General features: G+C 32.2%; 1 protein-coding gene across 1 annotated transcript in view; it reads left to right on the top strand.

Annotated features, from left to right (window-relative positions):
- Positions 1-18,987, top strand: part of LOC136271902 (uncharacterized) — a 205,086-nt gene that overhangs the window by 59,857 nt on the left and 126,242 nt on the right. Inside the window, exons 16-17 of the mRNA XM_066072479.1 lie at positions 16,339-16,362; positions 17,910-17,942. Coding sequence (XP_065928551.1) covers positions 16,339-16,362; positions 17,910-17,942 — 57 coding nt within the window. The remainder of the gene's footprint in view (positions 1-16,338; positions 16,363-17,909; positions 17,943-18,987) is intronic.

The following is an 18,987-nucleotide window of genomic DNA, read 5'->3' as shown; positions in this document are numbered from 1 at the left end:
AAGGCTACTGGGCCGGATTGCATCAGCCCAACATTACTAAAACAAGCTTCGCCAGCTATTGCCGAACCACTAAACAATTTTTTAGCTCACCTGAGCTGAAAGCTCAAGTGAGCTATTCTGATCACATTTTGTCTGTCGTCCGTCCGTCCGTCCGTCTGTCCGTCTGTCCGTCTGTCTGTCCGTAAACTTTTCACATTTTCAACATCTTCTCAAGAACTACTAGGCCAATTTCAACCAAACTTGGCACAAATCATCCTTAGGCAAAGGGGATTCAAAGTTGTGAAAATTAAGGGCCACACCCGTTTTCAAGGGGAGATAATTAGAAATTAATGAAAAATTTCGAGAAATTTTCAAAAATCTTCTTCTCAAGAACCAGAAAGCCAGGAAAGCTGAAACTTGTATGTAAGCATCCTCAGGTAGTGTAGATTCAAAGTTGTGAAATTCATGACCCCCGGGGGTAGGGTGGGGCCACAATGGGGGGTCAAAGTTTTACATAGGAATATATAGAGTAAATCTTTAAAAATCTTCTTCTCAGAAACCAAACAGCCAGGAAAGCTGAAACTTGTGTGGAAGCATCCTCAGGTAGTGTAGATTCAAAGTTGTGAAAATCATGACCCCCGGGGGTAGGATGGGGCCACAATGGGGGGTCGAAGTTTACCATAGGAATATATAGAGTAAATCTTTAAAAATCTTCTTCTCAGAAACTAATCAGCCAGGAAAGCTGAAACTTGTGTGGAAGCATCCTCAGGTAGTGTAGATTCATAGTTGTGAAAATCATGATCCCTGGGGGTAGGGTGTTTTACAGAGGAATAAATAGAGTAAATCTTTAAAAATCTTTTTCTCAGAAATTAATCAGCCAGGAAAGCTGAAACTTGTGTGGAAGCATCCTCAGGTAGTGTAGATTCAAAGTTGTGAAAATCATGATCCCCGGGGGTAGGGTGGGGCACAATGGGGGGGGGTCGAAGTTTTACTTAGGAATATATAGAGTAAATCTTTAAAAATCTTCTTCTCAGAAACTAATCAGCCAGGAAAGCTGAAACTTGTGGGAAGTATCCTCAGGTAGTGTAGATTCAAAGTTGTGAAAATCATGACCCTTTGGGGTAGGGTGAGGCCACATGGGGGGGGGGAGTGTTAAAGTTTTACATAGGAATATATAGAGTAAATCTTTAAAAATCTTCTTCTCAGGAACTAATCAGCAAGATGATTCTTTATAATTGTTAAGACTTTGGCTCCAGGACAATTCTTCGGCCTCACAAGAAGGTTCAGAGTTTGATGTAGCTAAATATCCCATATATAAACAATTGTAAAGGATCTTTTTGAGAACTGCAATACTCAACATGTGATATGACTATAAAATTGAAGCAGGCAGCTATTTTTTCATTAGAATCTTTTTGTATTACTGTTTTGAGTTATTGCCCTTGATTTATTGATTCTTGATTATTTTAATTAATGCATCCACTGTTAACAAATTATTGTGATGATTATTTTTATACAATAATAAATATTCAATGTATATAAGTTGTTCTGCATAAGTAGTTTTGGGTTAGGCCGGATTAGTTTGTTTATTTTTGATTTCCAATTTTTAGATACTATGAATTATTTTAGGCCGGCACATATATAGGGACAGTGTATATTGCATTGCGACAAGCGACTGTTTGGGGTTAAACTTGAACAGGTACGGAGAGATTGAGGGTGTGGACATCCCTGCTCTATCTAATCTTCGTGTTTTTCTAACCTACGATACAGAGTGTGAGGTCCATCCTGCCCTGTATCGTATTAATACAAGTGTGCGGTGATACCTGCTTGTCTTGGTGGTGGTTGCGGCGGAGTACTAGTGTATGGTCATCCCTTCTGGTGTTCTGGCCTTTCTAGCGCAAGTGTGTGGTCATCCCTGCTTGCGTTAACCTTGGTACCTGTGAGTTGCGTAGGTATGCGGTCATCCCTGCCTGCGTAACTTTGAGTCCCTATATATGTGCAGGAGCGGTGATTAAAGTCTGCTCTTGTAAGTATTGGCAGCAATCAGGGCTATCCGAGTTCCAAGGGGGAAAATGGATTTTATTTATACAGGATCTACATGTATTATTGTACATTGTCAAGATTGTTTGTATTATGACTCCATTAAGCTGACTTTATCATACCTATTGTTCCTCAGGTGAGCGATGTGGCCCATGGGCCTCTTGTTCAATTTATCCTTCGTAAGTCTACAGTTCCAGCCCAATGGAAAACTGCAAACGTAATCCCTGTATTCAAAAAAGGCGCCAACAATATCGTTAGCAATTATAGGCCGATATCATTATTAAGTGTTCTTGGTAAATGTATGGAAAAGTGTATTTTCAAACATTTATACAACTTCATTCTCACCAACGATATTCTTACACCGCACCAATCTGGCTTTAGACCAAATGATTCTACGGTCAATCAGTTATTAAGTATAACTAGTGATTTTTACAAATCAGTCTATCAGTGTAAAGAAGTTAGAGTTGTATTTTTCGATATAAGCAAGGCTTTTGACAAAGTATGGCACATTGATCTACTGTACAAGCTTGAAAAATTTGGCGTTCGAGGAGAATTACTCGAATGGTTTAGAAATTACTTACATGATAGAAAACAGTATGTCGTAATCAATGGTAGCAAATCAAACATTGGCCATATTAAGGCTGGGGTACCCCAAGGTAGCATACTTGGTCCTTTACTTTCCTTATATATATAAATGACTTGGTCACCAATATTAAATGTATGGTCAAATTATTTGCTGACGATACATCTCTTTATATTGTTGTTGATAATGCTGATACTTCAGCATGTTTATTAAATACAGACCTTGAAAAAATACATAAATAGTCAAAACAGTGGCTTGTGTCTTTTAACCCAACCAAAACGGAATGTCTAACCATATCTAATAAAGTCAAGAAACCCTTCCATCCCTCCCTGATATTTAATGATGTTCATCTGAAAGAAGTAGAAACCCATAAACACTTAGGAGTTATTCTTAGTAGTAATTTGTCTTGGAATTTACATGTAGATGAAACAATTAAAAAAGCATATTCGCGCCATGGTATGATGCGAAGACTCAAGTATATTCTTGATAGGAAATCTTTGCAAAAACTGTATTTTTCTTTTGTAAGACCAGTCTTAGAATATGCAGACATAATATGGGACAACATACCAGAATACTTGGTCAATAAGATTGAAAGTATACAATTGGAAGCAGCCAGAATAGTTACGGGAGGGATTAGACTGTCATCCAGACATCTGTTATATAAAGAAACGGGATGGGAACCATTATCGAAACGTAGGGAAAATCATCGTCTTATTCAACTTCACAAAATATTTCACAATATGGTTCCTAATTACTTATCTTCTATCATCCAATCACAAAAAACTCAGGGACATAATTACAACACAAGAACAATGCACCCACTGCGAGAAATCAATACAAGAACTAAGCTTTATTTTAATTCATTCTTCCCAGCTACAATAAGACAATGGAATGCTTTACCCCAAAATGTGCAATCAAATCCTTCATTACATTGCTTTAAGACATACTTACATACCAGTAGGATTAAAATCCCAAATTATTTTTATTTAGGTACCAGAATAGGCCAAACTCTTCACTCCAAACTAAGACTAGAATGTAGTGGTCTTAATCTTCATTTGTTTCAAAGAAATTTAATCAACTCGCCTCTTTGTACTTGCGGCGAAGTTGAAAGTACTGACCATTTTTTACTACACTGTAATACATATTCCAGAGTTAGGATCAATACAATCCTGACACTTCCATATTTTCTTAATGTTGAATTATTGTTATATGGTAACGCTTATTTATCTGAAAGTGAAAACAACAATATTTTTTACCTTGTCCAGAAATTTCGTGTTGAAAGTAAAAGGTTCTGAGTTCACCTGTTGTTTTACTAAAACTACTGTATTACATTAAATACCATATTTGTATGTACCTGTAATAGGTTCTGAGTTCTCCTGTTGTTTTACTATAACTACTGTATTACATTAAATACCATATTTGTATGTATCTGTATGTTCACAGATATAAAATGCTTATTTAGAGCTACTAAGCAACATTATGGTTCAATATTAATACATGTTTAAGTAACCTTAGTCTATTAGTATAGACATTATCTATTGGTTTGATACAATTGTCCCAATACTCAATTCCAGCTATTCTTTTCTCCCCATTCATTTTCTTTTTTCTTTCTCCTACATTTTTCCTAATCAATGTTTATGTGCAATGTTATAGTAATTGAAAATTTTACCCACCTCTCATTTGTAAAATGACGAGAGCGAGATTAACATAAGCCTTTTGGTTTGTTTCTCAATCTTCTGTGTACTGTTATTATAATATGTATGATGAAATTCACTAAATAAATATTGTTTAAACTAAAATAGTGATTATGGCCTGGATAAAAGCATCTAAAGTTTATAATTATTTAACTTGGGTCAATAAATGATTAGATCGCTCAAAATTAGGATTCATTAGATGTGTCTAATATCAATTAAAAAAGAAATTTAAATCTTCATAAAAAATGTTTGTTTTGGATTGTTCTAGACATACATTGTGACACTGCAGTATCGAGTAGATTCGCGCATGGGGATGGGATATATAGCAGTTCTACATGCATTTTATTTATGTGCTGAATTGTGTTAATCAGCTAAAATAAAACTCGAAACAGGGACAAAAAGAAAAAAAAATACATTAAAATAAATAAGCAGATAATAATAAGTAACAAGACTAATCACATCTAATTTTAGTGGTTGTAAAATACATGTTACTGTTGATAAAACTTAGATCTTTCATTTTTTCTTGTAAGAAAATGTCCAGTATTTGTTTTTCATTCAATTGAAATAATTATAAATAATTATCAATATCTAAACAATTTGCATGCAATCTAATCTCTTAAAAATTCCCTGACTCTTAAAGAATATTCTCAGTAATTAACAGCAATTCTCAGTACCAACAGTAAATCTCAGTGAATATCAATAATTATCACTAAATACCTAACAGCAAAAACATCAGTAAGTAACAGGACCGACAGCAATTACCAGTAACACCAGTAAAATTACCATTAAATTTCAGCAATTATCAGCACTAGCAGTACAATATCAGTAAATATCAGAAATTATCAGTAAAAAATAAATGGTACTTTCAGTATTTTTTAGAGCCAGTCGTGCTGGTGGAGATGGCAAAAGCACCACGCCCTGTGATCGCCAAATTCCGTAATACGGAGGTCAAGATCGCGGTCATTAAAAGTCGATCGAATGACAAACTCAAAAAATGTTTACCATGCATGACCATCTAACACAATACAACGTAAAACTTTTGCGCAATCTTAATGGCGACCATCGACTCCAGTCTTCCTGCTATTATAACAGCAAGATTTTTGCACTGGACAAACAGGGACTCTGCCACAGATTCGACATTCTGGACAATGTATTAGAAAAGCTAAAACGGTGCTAATACATATTTTTGTAGACAGCGGAGCGGATCCTGGATGCATCTGGATCGATCAACGGTTTTCAGATCGGGATCGCTATCTCAATTTCGAAACTGTTTACTTTCTGTTTATGCATGTGTGTGTCTTTGTCTATGAGTGTGCGTGCGAATTTTACTACTCCTAACATAGATACAAATACTTCCAAAGGTCTGGAGAAAGACATTGAAGAATGAGAAGTTATTCATATATGAAAGCATATGAAGAATAATAACTCCACTGGTAGTAATGGGTAAACAGCAGTTTTTTTTTTATTTTTGTTGAAATATTAAAAATAATTTGTAGCTAGAGCTATTAACTGTATTCTTCTTCCGATCTCTCAAAGACATGGAATTATTTCATGTTTACCAAAAGGTGACAAACCAAGACAGTTTCTGAACAACTGACGACCAATAACCCTTTTATATGTTCTCTATGGTTGCCTGAGGTTTAGAATCAAACATGTTTTGAACATTTTTATCTCAAATACACAATCTAGTTTAATAAAAGGTAGATACATAGAGAAAAGTACTCGCTTTGTTTATGATCTGATGTCGTATACAGAGATTCATGAATTCCAGGTCTGTTGGTCCTCATTGATTTCGAAAAAACCTTTGACTATATTTCACGTCGTTTAATTCAAAAGTATTAAATGTTTTTGGTTTTGGAGAATATATCATTTAGTGGATAAAAATTTAATGCACAAATTTCCGTGCCTGCATTTTACAAAGTGTTTTTTTTTATCAGAACATTTTGACATACGAAGCTCTCTCTCTCTCTCTCTCTCTCTCTCTCTCTCTCTCTCTCTTTCTCTCTCTTTATTCATTATAATTGCAGAAATCCTTTCTTATTCTTATAAAGCAAAATAATGATATTCAGGGCATTTTCGTTCATAATAAAGAGCATAAAATATCACAATATACAGACGACACTTTGTATATGTAGCCCTTGATGGTTGACCTAAATCCTTGTTCAAAGCATGAAAGACTATAGATTTTTACTCAAGCTTTTCAGGACGTAAAATTAATACATCTAAGACAAAAATTGCGTCGATTGGTTCAAAAAAAATTCTGATCAAGTGTTTCATCATACTAGATGGAAATTAGACTGGGATCTACATATCTTAATTTACTCTAAAACCTAAAAATATGGCGCACTACTTATGTTAGCGCCTTTGGCGCAACTGCCTCTGAGCGCTAAAATTAATAGTGCGCCAACAATTTTCCATATGTATTAAATTTCTTCAGGTTGCAAAACAATAACGTCAGTTTATTTTTAAGGCTATATAGAAGTGTTTATTTAAATATATATCTGATGCTGTCGGTTCTGTTTGTTTAAACAATTACACAGGTAAACGGTATGGGTTATCGGGTATAAGTGCCTAAACATGGATTAATTAATTCAGTTTAATTGCTTTTTAATATATCTCATTAGCACCTTGAAAATTGGGCTTCTCCCCACGCCACTTCATTTTAGCGCCTCGAAATAAAAATGTGATTAAGCGTGGCGATCGTTAACGCTGACAATACATGGCTGATCATAATTTCTTTGATCTCTGATTAGTGGATATAAAGATAACAAGACGATACCTATTTTTGTGTTTTTTTTAATGTAAAATTACTGTGAAAAAGATTCTCTCATGGTGGTCGAAACTCATGGTAAATGTAGCATTCGATTTCACTTTTAGTGTCGGGACTCTTCAAGTGTTATCCAAGTCCACACGTTAAATTCAAAGTCCGATAACTCAAATTTGTTTAACAACACAAATTACACATCATCGCTAATAAATGAGGTTTTCATATCTATCTACTGACGATTTACACAAAAGTAAGTGTATTGTTCTCAACGACAGTTTACCGTGCATGCGAGATAGAAATCAAAATCGTTGTGTTCACGTGCTTGAGTGAACACAGAATTAAATTTTGGGCGTGATCGTTTATCAAACAACAACATTTTTTAAAGAATAGATGCATGCGCTAAAATATAATTGTGCTAATGTACATGCACTTGCGTTTGCGCTAAAATACGTATGCGCCAAATTTTCTCATTTTACAGTATTAGGTTTTCAATTTACACAAAAGTAAGTGTATTGTTCTCAACGACAGTTTACCGTGCATGCGAGATAGAAATCAAAATCGTTGTGTTCACGTGCTTGAGTGAACACAGAATTAAATTTTGGGCGTGATCGTTTATCAAACAACAACATTTTTTGTATTCTTTTTTTAAAGAATAGATGCATGCGCTAAAATATAATTGTGCTAATGTACATGCACTTGCGTTTGCGCTAAAATACGTATGCGCCAAATTTTCTCATTTTACAGTATTAGGTTTTCAATTTACACAAAAGTAAGTGTATTGTTCTCAACGACAGTTTACCGTGCATGCGAGATAGAAATCAAAATCGTTGTGTTCACGTGCTTGAGTGAACACAGAATTAAATTTTGGGCGTGATCGTTTATCAAACAACAACATTTTTTGTATTCTTTTTTTAAAGAATAGATGCATGCGCTAAAATATAATTGTGCTAATGTACATGCACTTGCGTTTGCGCTAAAATACGTATGCGCCAAATTTTCTCATTTTACAGTATTAGGTTTTCAATTTTCAGTTGAACCTTCTGAAATTGTTGATAATAATTTTGGCATTCAGATTCCAAAAATCATTGCACTCATGGAACAATGGAACAATGAAAAGAAGAATTCTTACACCAATTGGTCGTGTCACTGTCATTAAGAGTTTGTTAATTCCAATATTAAATAATTTATTTATATCGCTTTCTACTCCCAAAAAGGAGATTGTATCTTTATATGCAAAGCTATCTTTGAGTTTCTGTGAAAAACCAAAAAAGACAAAGTTAAAAGGTCTCTTATAACAAAAAACCTACTTGTCAGGGGGTATGTTAAAGGTATATGTTAGATGTTTTATAACATCACTAAAATGTAAATGGATTAAAAGGTTAACATGTTCATATAAAACATGGATAGATATATTCTATGCTCTCAATGGAGATGATATTTTACAGAAATTGTATGATTTTTTAGATAACTTTGTGTTTGTTAAAAGAAAACAACGCCTTTTGGAAAGATGTTTTGATTGTTTGGACCCTTATTATGAAATCTTTTACTTATTCCTCGCTTTTTAGAAACAAATTTCATTACATTCCAGTGTGGTATAACTCTAATATAAAAGCGAATAACAATAGGAAACTCGTTTTTATTAAATCCTGGTATGAAAAGGGACTGAAAGCTGTGCAACATTTTTTTTTATGATAATTGTAATCTTTTAGACTTTGGAGTCTTTAAAATCACATATTATCTAAATGACAGTTGTGTGATGCAATACAATAGCATTGTTACAGCTATTTCAAAATATTTGAAATCATGTTAATAGAAAGATCTTTTTTCAAAAGACTTCCTAATCCATATATACCTTTATTTTTTTAACCTCTCATATCTTCTGAAATTAATTTAAAAAATCTTTTATATTTTTTTTTAATAAAAATGAGGTTTTTCCAACCTCAATCATCTAGCGGGAGGCAGCGCTTGTGCCATATGGGGTAGACACAATATCAGTACAAGATGTTTTTAAAAGTTGTTATAAAACTACGAGTGATTCTTCTGCCCAGTGGTTACAATTTCGAATTTTGCATACAATTGTTCTTGTTGGATAATACCTTAAAAAATTAGCATTAAAAATTCTGATTGCTGTAGTTTTTGTATGGAAACTGTTTAGACAATAATATATGGGTTTTTTTTCTCGCGATAAAGTACAAACACTCTTGAGTAATTCAAGTCTCCAAATAAAAAAACTACTGAAAGAGTTGGTTTTAATGTTTCGAATCTTATTTTTAACTAAGTGATCTACCATTGTCAACCAATAACAGAGTTAAAAATTTCATATTTTTTTTAATGTTAAACAATATTATATTTATATCTAATTCACAATAAAATGCCAATATTTTTTTGGGATTCTTCAGTCACTAAAGAATAAAATATCATAGAAAAATATGCTGCAATCAAAAATCAAAAGCTGCGCAATTTCGAAAAAATTGTGGCTTACATGAAAACATATTTTAGATTTGTTTATAATATTATGATTATTACTATTCTTATTATTATTTCTTTTTTTTTCTTTTTTTTTTGAAGCAAAGTAATCATTTACCACTTATACTTAAAATTGTATGTACATATAAATATACCTGTGTGTGAGTGAGTATGCATGTGTATACAATTTATAACTGAATTTATTAATGTCAACATTAGTATGTATGGAACAAAAACAATAAATCAAAAAAAAAAAAAAGATTGGGTCAATGAATCAATTCAATTATTTACAAAAAGTCTGTCAGAGGATATCATTATTCTGAGTGTTAAATATCAAAGATGCATTTTTTTTTTACATAAATGTTATAACATAGGACCACAGATCCTAATTTTATTTAAAGCACAGAATGCTACAGAAGAGAATTAGTGCCACAGTTACATTTCACGTTTATTTTCTAATTGAGACACTTTAATCTGCAAAATTTGCAGTTAAACGTGTACATGTAAAACTTACACTTTTAATCTGTAAAATTCACATTTTAATCTGTAAATTTGGCACTGTATAGGGTACAATTTACACTTAAATCTGTAAAATTTACACTTTAAACTTTGAAATTCGCACTTTGATATGTAAAATTTACACATTAATATGTAAAATTCACACTTTAAACTGTAGAGTTTACAATTCAATCTGTAAAATTCACACTTTAACGTCTATATGTTACACTTTAGTCTGTAATATTAAGAGTTCAATCTATAAAATTCACATTTAAATCTGTGAAATTTACAATTTAATCTGTAAAATTCACACTTTTTAGTGTGAATATAGCACTTTAATCTGTAAAATTCACACGTTCATGTCTATAATTCACACTTTAAAGTGGTTTACACTTTAATCTCTAAACTGTTAACTTTAATCTGTATAATTCACACATTAAGCTGTAAATTTTACACTTTAAAGTAAATAGTTAATGTGGCTCTAATACGCTTCCGTTCAATGTCAATCTACCAAGAAGAAAAAATATCGTTACACTTTAATCTCTAAAATTTCAAATTGATCTGTAGATTTTACTCTTTAATCTGTTAAATCAACACTTTAATCGGTATAATTAACACTTTAATCTGTAAAATTTACACTTTCGTCTCTCAAATTCACACTTTTTAGTGTAAATTGTACACTTTAATCTGTAAAATTAACCATTTAATTTCTACGCGGGTATGATAAGGCAACTCTCAGCGATCAAATTCCTCTGATCGATATGAGCAGTTTGATGTCATAGTTTACTCAGGAACATGTCGATTTTAACTTTATCTCTGGTTTAAATTATAAAAACTGCAGACATTAAATATCACTAGAAACTCTTCTAACTGAATATATCCTCGATGTCTCTGTATTATGTATAATTATCATTGATGACGTCACTAGCATGTTTAATAGAGAAGATCATGTCGGGAGACAAATCATCGGAATGCAATGTTAAACAATGCCGAAATAAGGCTTATTTAATACAGATACCTAAGATTTAGATGAGTGTCAGTTAGGATATAATCAGGATAATACAGGCACGGATGTTTTGTTTAATCAGTGAGTGTCATAGGGTAAGCAGATCGACATTTATATTGCTTGACCAGCCTTTCTTCTGTCAGTGTTTACAAAAAAAGTCAAAAGTGTTACACTACCCCGGATATAAGGAAAGATTACTTTGGTAAATATCAACGGTATATGACCTAAACTACTTGAAAAGTGCTGCTAGAATCCTTTGGTTCGTTGTTTTAAATAAAAAATACGTAGTATTTGCAATGAAATTATAGAAGTTGAGAGGGTTTCTGATAAATATTTACATTATTTATTTTATGCGATTAACAACAGGATTCTAGCAGTAATACTAATAAACATGAACTAATTGTCGATTGAATTATTGTAGCAAACATACAAATGAACTTTGGGGTAGTGTTACACTTTTTGATTTCTTTTTAAGGTAAAAAGGTGATCTATTTTTAACTGTCACGTGATACCATGGCAGAGCAGTGTCAAAGATCGAGTCGAATCCGAAGTAGAAAAACATCCACTTGGTATTAATATTCCGCACTGGTTTTCATAAAAAATAAAAAAATTAAATTGATCATAATTTTGACGGTCATTACACTCGGAGTTGCCTCAACCTACCCGCGTATAATTCACACTTTGAAGTGTTTTTCACTTTCATCTGTGAAATTTTAACTTTAATCTGTAAAACTCACACATTAATCTGTAATTTTTTAGAATTGTATTTTGGTGCAAAAAAGTCTGCATGTAACTTTTATGATAAATAAGATTTAAAAAATCATTAATTTTTGTCAGAAGAAAAATTTCTCTTCTAAGGAAAATATAGCATCTTTTGTACAGGACGACAATAATTCAATTTTGCTTCAATTAAGGCTTCTTAACAGCTTTTCTCACATAAATATTGCTAACAGAAATATAAAAACCATGATATTTTTTGTCATTTTAGAAGAAAATAACTTCTTTAAAAAATATCAGCATGAAAATTGCTGCTCATATTGCTTTGAAGAGCTACTATTTTTGATGTATTGACAGGCATATCACACTATTTTACTAAGACAAACCCATTATTTTCATCTTAATTAAAAAACCAGCCTTGATGATTTTCCGCTCAATATTTTCATAGGAATAGCGATAATGTATTTATCCCTATAACAGAAATGTCAGAACTATGCAAACTGTTTTGACGGTGCCTTTTTTAATTTACTCTTGTCTGAAAAACTATCGAAATTTATTTGGATTTCATATAATTCATCTTAATAGGAGGGGGCCCCAGAAAGTAGTTACGGCATATCATTGTTTTGTTTTGTTCTTGATAATTGATGTTTTGTAAGACATTTCCAATGATCAACCAAAATTTCAGTGTCAATGATAGAATTATAAGCAAGATACAGAGCTGACAATTTCAAAAGGTTTGAGTCATAATTTTTGTTCACATAAGCTTATTACATTCAACGTAAGAAGATTTTTTCAATTGGTATTTCCTTTTCATCATTTAAAATGTAAACAAAAAGAAAACGAATGGCCTCAGATCTGTGTACAAACAAAGAATTGTGAGCAAAGATCTGTATCTTGCTTACATTTGTATAGTTCGAAGCTTAACACTCAAATATGTTTAGTATATATAGAAAATTGTAAACTATTAAAAAGATCCACTATAACAAATAAAAAGCACAATTTATTTTTCAAAATAAATCATATATATACCAAAATATTTTTGTCAGCGGTATTTGACTCTGTTTAAACTGAATAGTCTCGAGAAAATGCTGAGCATTTGAACAAGACACATTCAATTAACCAACTATTACGCCAAAGGTTATACCAAATTATCGGTAGAATGAATTGTATTTTAGTATGTTGTTCATACATCAACTTTTGCTTATTTTGCGCAGGTAAACAGTTAAATGTCTGATTTACTGAATTCTGTGTTCGATTTTATACGTAAAAATTACAAAACACAGACGATAGTGTCCCAGCTTACCAAGCATAAATAATGAAAATGAAACGAAATTAAAATAAGCTTAAACCATCGTCAAAATTGAAAACTGTCAACGCATAAAACTATTTTACCTCAATTTACTTCATAAAATTGGTACCAAAGCATTTTGCATGTTTCAAACATTTCCTTCGCACGCGAACTGTTGTGCATATTCGCTAGACAAGGGTTTACGACCCACTCTGCTCATCTTCGCTAGCCAAGGGTTTACGATCCACTCTGCTCCTCTGGGGCAGAGTGGATCGTAAACCCTTGGCTAGCGAAGATGACTGTTGTGGAACAAACAGATTCATTTTTGTCAGACCGACACGTTTATCATATGTCCAATGAGGTTGCTTTAACAATGAACCTCGTTTTCAAAATATTGAATACCAAACCGAAGCTATACACTGGTATCTTCCCTTTATTATTAATTTCGTAATAACTCAAACTTGGACCAAAGTTTACGCATAAGTTTTGCAATTTGTATTTTCCTGTCCATAAGGATGATTTATGCTAAATTACATTCAATTTGACCCAATAGTTCTTGAGGAGAAGATTTTTAAAAATGCACCCCTCTCGTTTGTAAGTTTCGAGGTTCGAATGCAAATTGGCCTTTTACTTCTGCAATTTTTATTTGTCTTCCCATAGGGATGCTTTGTGCTGAATTTGATTGAAATTGGCACAGAGGTTTAAGAGAAGATGTTCAAAATGTAAAAAGTTTACAGACGGACGGACGTACATATAGACATACAGACAGACGGACGAACGACGGACAAAATGTGATCAGAAAAAGCTCACTTGAGCTTTCAGCTTAGGTGAGCTAAAAGGGAATGTTGTGTTAATTTAATCCAACAGTTCAAAAATATATATGAAATTTAAGATCTCTAATTAGGTAATGAAATGTGATTTGTTGAAAATGAACGAAATAATACTTGTCCAATGGTAACTTTATCAAAAACTTGCTAAAAGTATAATTTGTATTTCTCTGACAGGCTTTCATCGGTCGTTTACAATATAACCATCCCAATAGAACATCAGTCCCCCTTCCCTTTTTTTGCCGAGTTTAGTTAAATTTGGCCCAGTGGTTCTAAAAAAGAAATACAAAATGTGAAACGTTTATTAACGAACGATCGGACAGACATACAAATGGTATATACGCATAGCTAACAAGATCTGCAAGTATTCCGGCTAATTTATGTATCTCTAACAAGAATTTGGTATTATAAGGAGATGATCGGGAAAAAAAATTATGTATATTTAGTGTGAAATTTAATAAATATTTTTTGTTCAACCCCAAAAACGGAACGTATATAGATTCCTCATCTCTCTCTTTCTCTCTCTCTCTCTCTCTCCCTCTCTCTCTCTCTCTCTCTCTCTCTCTCTCTCTCTCTCTCTCTCTCTCTCTCTCTCTCTCTCCTTCCGAGGTCGAGAAATGTTGCTTGAAATATAAAAGCCGAGGCGTTTACAACATTTGGACACCGAGAAGGTTATTCTGCAACATGCACGATAACAAGCATTCTATTTCTATTTTACTAACAGTCTAGTATTTCTACGGATCGTTTCTCCTATAGAAAGACGATCTAGGTCATTTTGACGGTTGTTCCGTGTAACCCCAATTATTTTGTTAGTAATGTTTTCATGTGATTCGATCAACGGAATCACATGCAGACGACATAATTTTTCTTTGGAGTTTTAATACTCTTCCTTATTTATAAAATATCTTAAATCATGCTCGTAATATTTTAAGGGCAATTTAATACGATTATTACTACTACACGTTATATATTTTATGTAAACACACACAGTGAAAATGTGCTTGGGGGTGCTATAGGAACGGCCGCATAGATCTCTTAAAAATAAATATTTGAGGCAGTACACATCGTTTTGACTGGAACTAACACGTGAAATTGACATAGTTTTAAAACTTTTTACGGTTTGAAGTTGTACTTTCATGATAAGTCCGAGACAAATGGGTACCGCTGATCTGATTATTTACTGATGACGTTCGTGGTATATTTGAGAATAATGTCCGCGTCATCTCGCTGCCGTTGTGTTCACATGAAAAACCACATTAAATGCAGAGTAGCTATTTAAGATACTCTGTATTTAATCTGCAATCACAGTGTAAGGCTCTACTGTAGCCGTATTTAAAAGTTGAATGAGAGACAGAGTTATAAATGTCATCAAACTATCTTCCCAGACCATTCTCAGTTCACATTTAGCTTTCGTTGAGTTTATTCAACAGGGCCATTGACCGAGCGTTGACGAATATTTTGTAACATGTGATGTAACTTGGCTTTTGAGGTCTGTTTGGTTACCATCAAGTTGGATGGTAATATAGTACTTAAAAATGACACCGAATTAAATCAAAAGAGAATTTAAATACGATAAGACATCAAATTGGCTGAATAAATTTACTTTTAAAAAATAAGGCAAATTGTGTTTAAAAATGTTTTGAAAAAATTCAGAAACTGCAGATTTAAGTAAGAAGGTAACAGGTATATTATTATATCATTTACATGTTGCAATGCAATAGATTAATAAAAACAATACTTAAGATCAAAAGGAAGAAAAACTATGTACATGTGTCAAGTTATAATGTTGTAATGGTGTCAATTGCAATTAAATAAGATCTTGAACATAATAACACGAATCATTTAATTTTTTGATTAAAATATAGTTCAAACCGTTTCAAAAACTGTTGATGGTGAGAACAATCTGGTTCAAGGTAAATAGAACTTTGTATTTAGTATGATAAAAAAGTGTTAACCAAATGCATAAAAATTGCAGAAATTGAATGTACCTTTACATTTGAAACATAAAAAACAAGTAACTTACATCTGAAGACCCGCTAACGTATTATCTATGCTGCGCAAAACTGTACTGGTAGAGTCAATTTCTTTTTGTGTGCCATGAGATGTATGTTGCTGGTCACTTATACAAGTAATGATACATTAGGTACAGTTTTTGTTATATATTTCAAGGGGGTCATTGCAGGGGCTTGGCAACATTATTTGCTTTTCCGGTTTTCGTTTAGTTTTGTTTTGTTATTGTATCGTCGTTTCATTATCTAATATATGCTGGTACATTGTAAAAATGTTTATCCCTCTATATCCCTGTTTAAATGTTTCTAGCATAAACCTCTTCTGTAATAAAGAATAAACAATGACAATATTTGCAATACGCACTTTTTTTATTTTGCTTTTTCTTTGATTTAAAAGGCAATAGGAAGTGAAAAAGGAATAAAATGTTACATGTTTCTTTTATTAAAAAGTGTTTCAATAATTTCAGGTGGAGCAGACGGCAATAATACAGGTAATATGATTCGATAATTTTTAAAATAAATATCAATGAAATATTGTCTTGATAGCAAGACAAGATGTCAATTTACACTGTCAATGACAATTCTAATAAATACTTTTGAAGACAAAAAAGCTTGTTATATCTATTTTTAGCTCACATTAGCTGTCCTTTTTTAAACTCTTTACGTTTTCAACAACTTCGCCATAACCACTGATCCAATTTTAACCAAACTTGGCACAAAGCATTCTAAGGCAAAGATTGAAATAAGTTGTGAAAATTAAGGTCAAGATCCAGTAAATGATTCCAGACTGTCTTTTTGGTGCTAGAACCATTATGACGTCATAATTGACTTAATGAATCTTTTCCCGTATTATACGGCTTTGAAGGAATTATGTAGAAAATATAACAATTTGTTGACACTTTACATCTAATCCCGGTACCTATATTCAATATGACATCATTTTAAACAAGAGGTCAAGAGCTTGTTTAATGCCGTATTTGGAGAGACTGTAGGCATTCTAGATATATTTATTTAGTCAAAAATGGACAAAACTCCGAGATTTGTTACTTTTATCCAATATATATCATAAAAAATTAAGCCCCGGTACACTGAATGAAACAAAGATATTGTTATGAAGCATCATTAAAAGAATTAATATATTGAATTTCATAAACCCGTAGGCACCTTACATTTTACTAGATCTTGACCTTAAGACCACGCTTTTTGACTGGGGGGGGGGGGGGATAAGGAATAATTGAAAATATTTGAAAAAAATCTTTTAAAAACCCTTTCTCAAGTACCATTTTGTTAGCTATAGAAAAGCCTAAACTAATGTGGAAGCATTCTCACGTAGTGTAGATTCAAAGTTGTGAAAATCTCCGAATGAAGGATAGGGCCACAATGGAGCCTCGGATTTTTATAAAAGAATATAATGAACAAATTGTTGTTGAAATTTTACATAGGAATATAATTATAAAGAGTAATTCTTAAAAAATATATTCTTCTCAAAAACTAATAGCCAGAAAAGCTGTAATTAAGGTAATGTAGAATCAAAGTTTTGAAAATCATGACCCCCGTGGGTAGGATAGGACTACAATAGGGAAGGGATCGAATTTTTACATTGAAATATACAGAATAAATCTTTTAAATTCTAGAAGAATGTCTTGAAAAAAATATGTACTGTGAACATGTACACCTTGAGTGCATATTTAACATACATCTCTAGTTTTTTTTTTTATATATTTACTCTTATTCACATAATAACAATCTGTCGACTCCAAACGTCCATTTCTATTGGTCTGGTTTTTTTTTCTCTTATTGTCATCATATCCGTCCGTTTACTACTAATTCTAAGCCATTTTGTTAATTGTATTTACTTCAAAATCTGCATAGGATTAGTATGAACGTCTTTACAATTTTATTTTAAAATATTTTGTAAAGTTATTTTGATTTTTTTGGTTTTGGTGGATTGGGGGGGTTGGGTAAAAAAAATATTATATATATACACGCCCAATAAATATATATATATATATATTTTTTTTTTATTGAACTATTTTAGAAACGGTGGATACTAGTGGCAATGTGTGTAAAGGTAATTAATAATGTTTTTGAAAAAAATATACACTTAAAACAGTATTAGAATTATATTTGTTAAAACAAACGGACGATTTATACTTTAATTTCTGTGTATGTGGAAAATAACAAAAAGCAACTACATGTAACATGTTTTTATATACATCTGTTCATAATACATGAAACGAGCTTTTTTTGTTAATAAAATCAAAATGAATTTAACTATATTATATTATTTATGGTGGCACAGATCTGCCACCACATGTCAGATAATTATGTCGACTTGTCAGATCTTGATGTCGACTTGTCAGATAATTATGTTCACTTGTCAGTTCTTTAAGTGGATTTGTCACTTATTCACGTGTTTAAGAAGTAAACACTTTAACCTTTCCACGCCCAATTTGTGTCATCCATTTGAATTAATATTTTCTGACAATTCGACATAAGGATCTGCCAAGTCGACATAATCATCTTTTAAGTCTATATAAATATTTGACAAGTCGACATAAATATCTGACAAGTCGACATAATTATTTGACAACACGACAAAACATCTGACAAGACAACATCATTATCTGACAAGTCGACATACAATATGAATGATAATTTTCTTTTAACTAATGGCCATATTATTTTTCTGTCAGATAATTATGTTAACATGTCCGATCTTTATGTCGACTTGACAGATATTTATGTTAACTTGTCAGATCTTTATTTCGACTTGTCAGATGATTATGTAAACTTGTCAGATATTTATGTCGACTTGATATAATGATGACAAGTAAAGGTCGTTAGTGGCACTAACACTCTTTAACAAAATATTGCATTTCTAGTCACTATGTTTATTTTCTGACAAGTCAACATAAAGATCTGACAAGTTGACATAAATATTTGACAAGTCGACATTATCATATGAAAAGTTAACATAATTATCTAACAAGTGTTGGCAGATCTTTGCCACCATAATTATTCAATGCAAAACTAACAAAGCAAGTGTCTGCAGCTCATCTTTGATTGAGATTATATCAGAGGGTATATGTCATTGCATTGACTGGAACCGTTAA

The sequence above is a fragment of the Magallana gigas genome, chromosome 9 (assembly GCF_963853765.1).
Source record: "Magallana gigas chromosome 9, xbMagGiga1.1, whole genome shotgun sequence".
NCBI lineage: Eukaryota > Metazoa > Mollusca > Bivalvia > Ostreida > Ostreidae > Magallana > Magallana gigas.
Note: the sequence above shows the minus strand (reverse complement) of the source record. Positions and strands in the feature narration are given on the sequence as shown.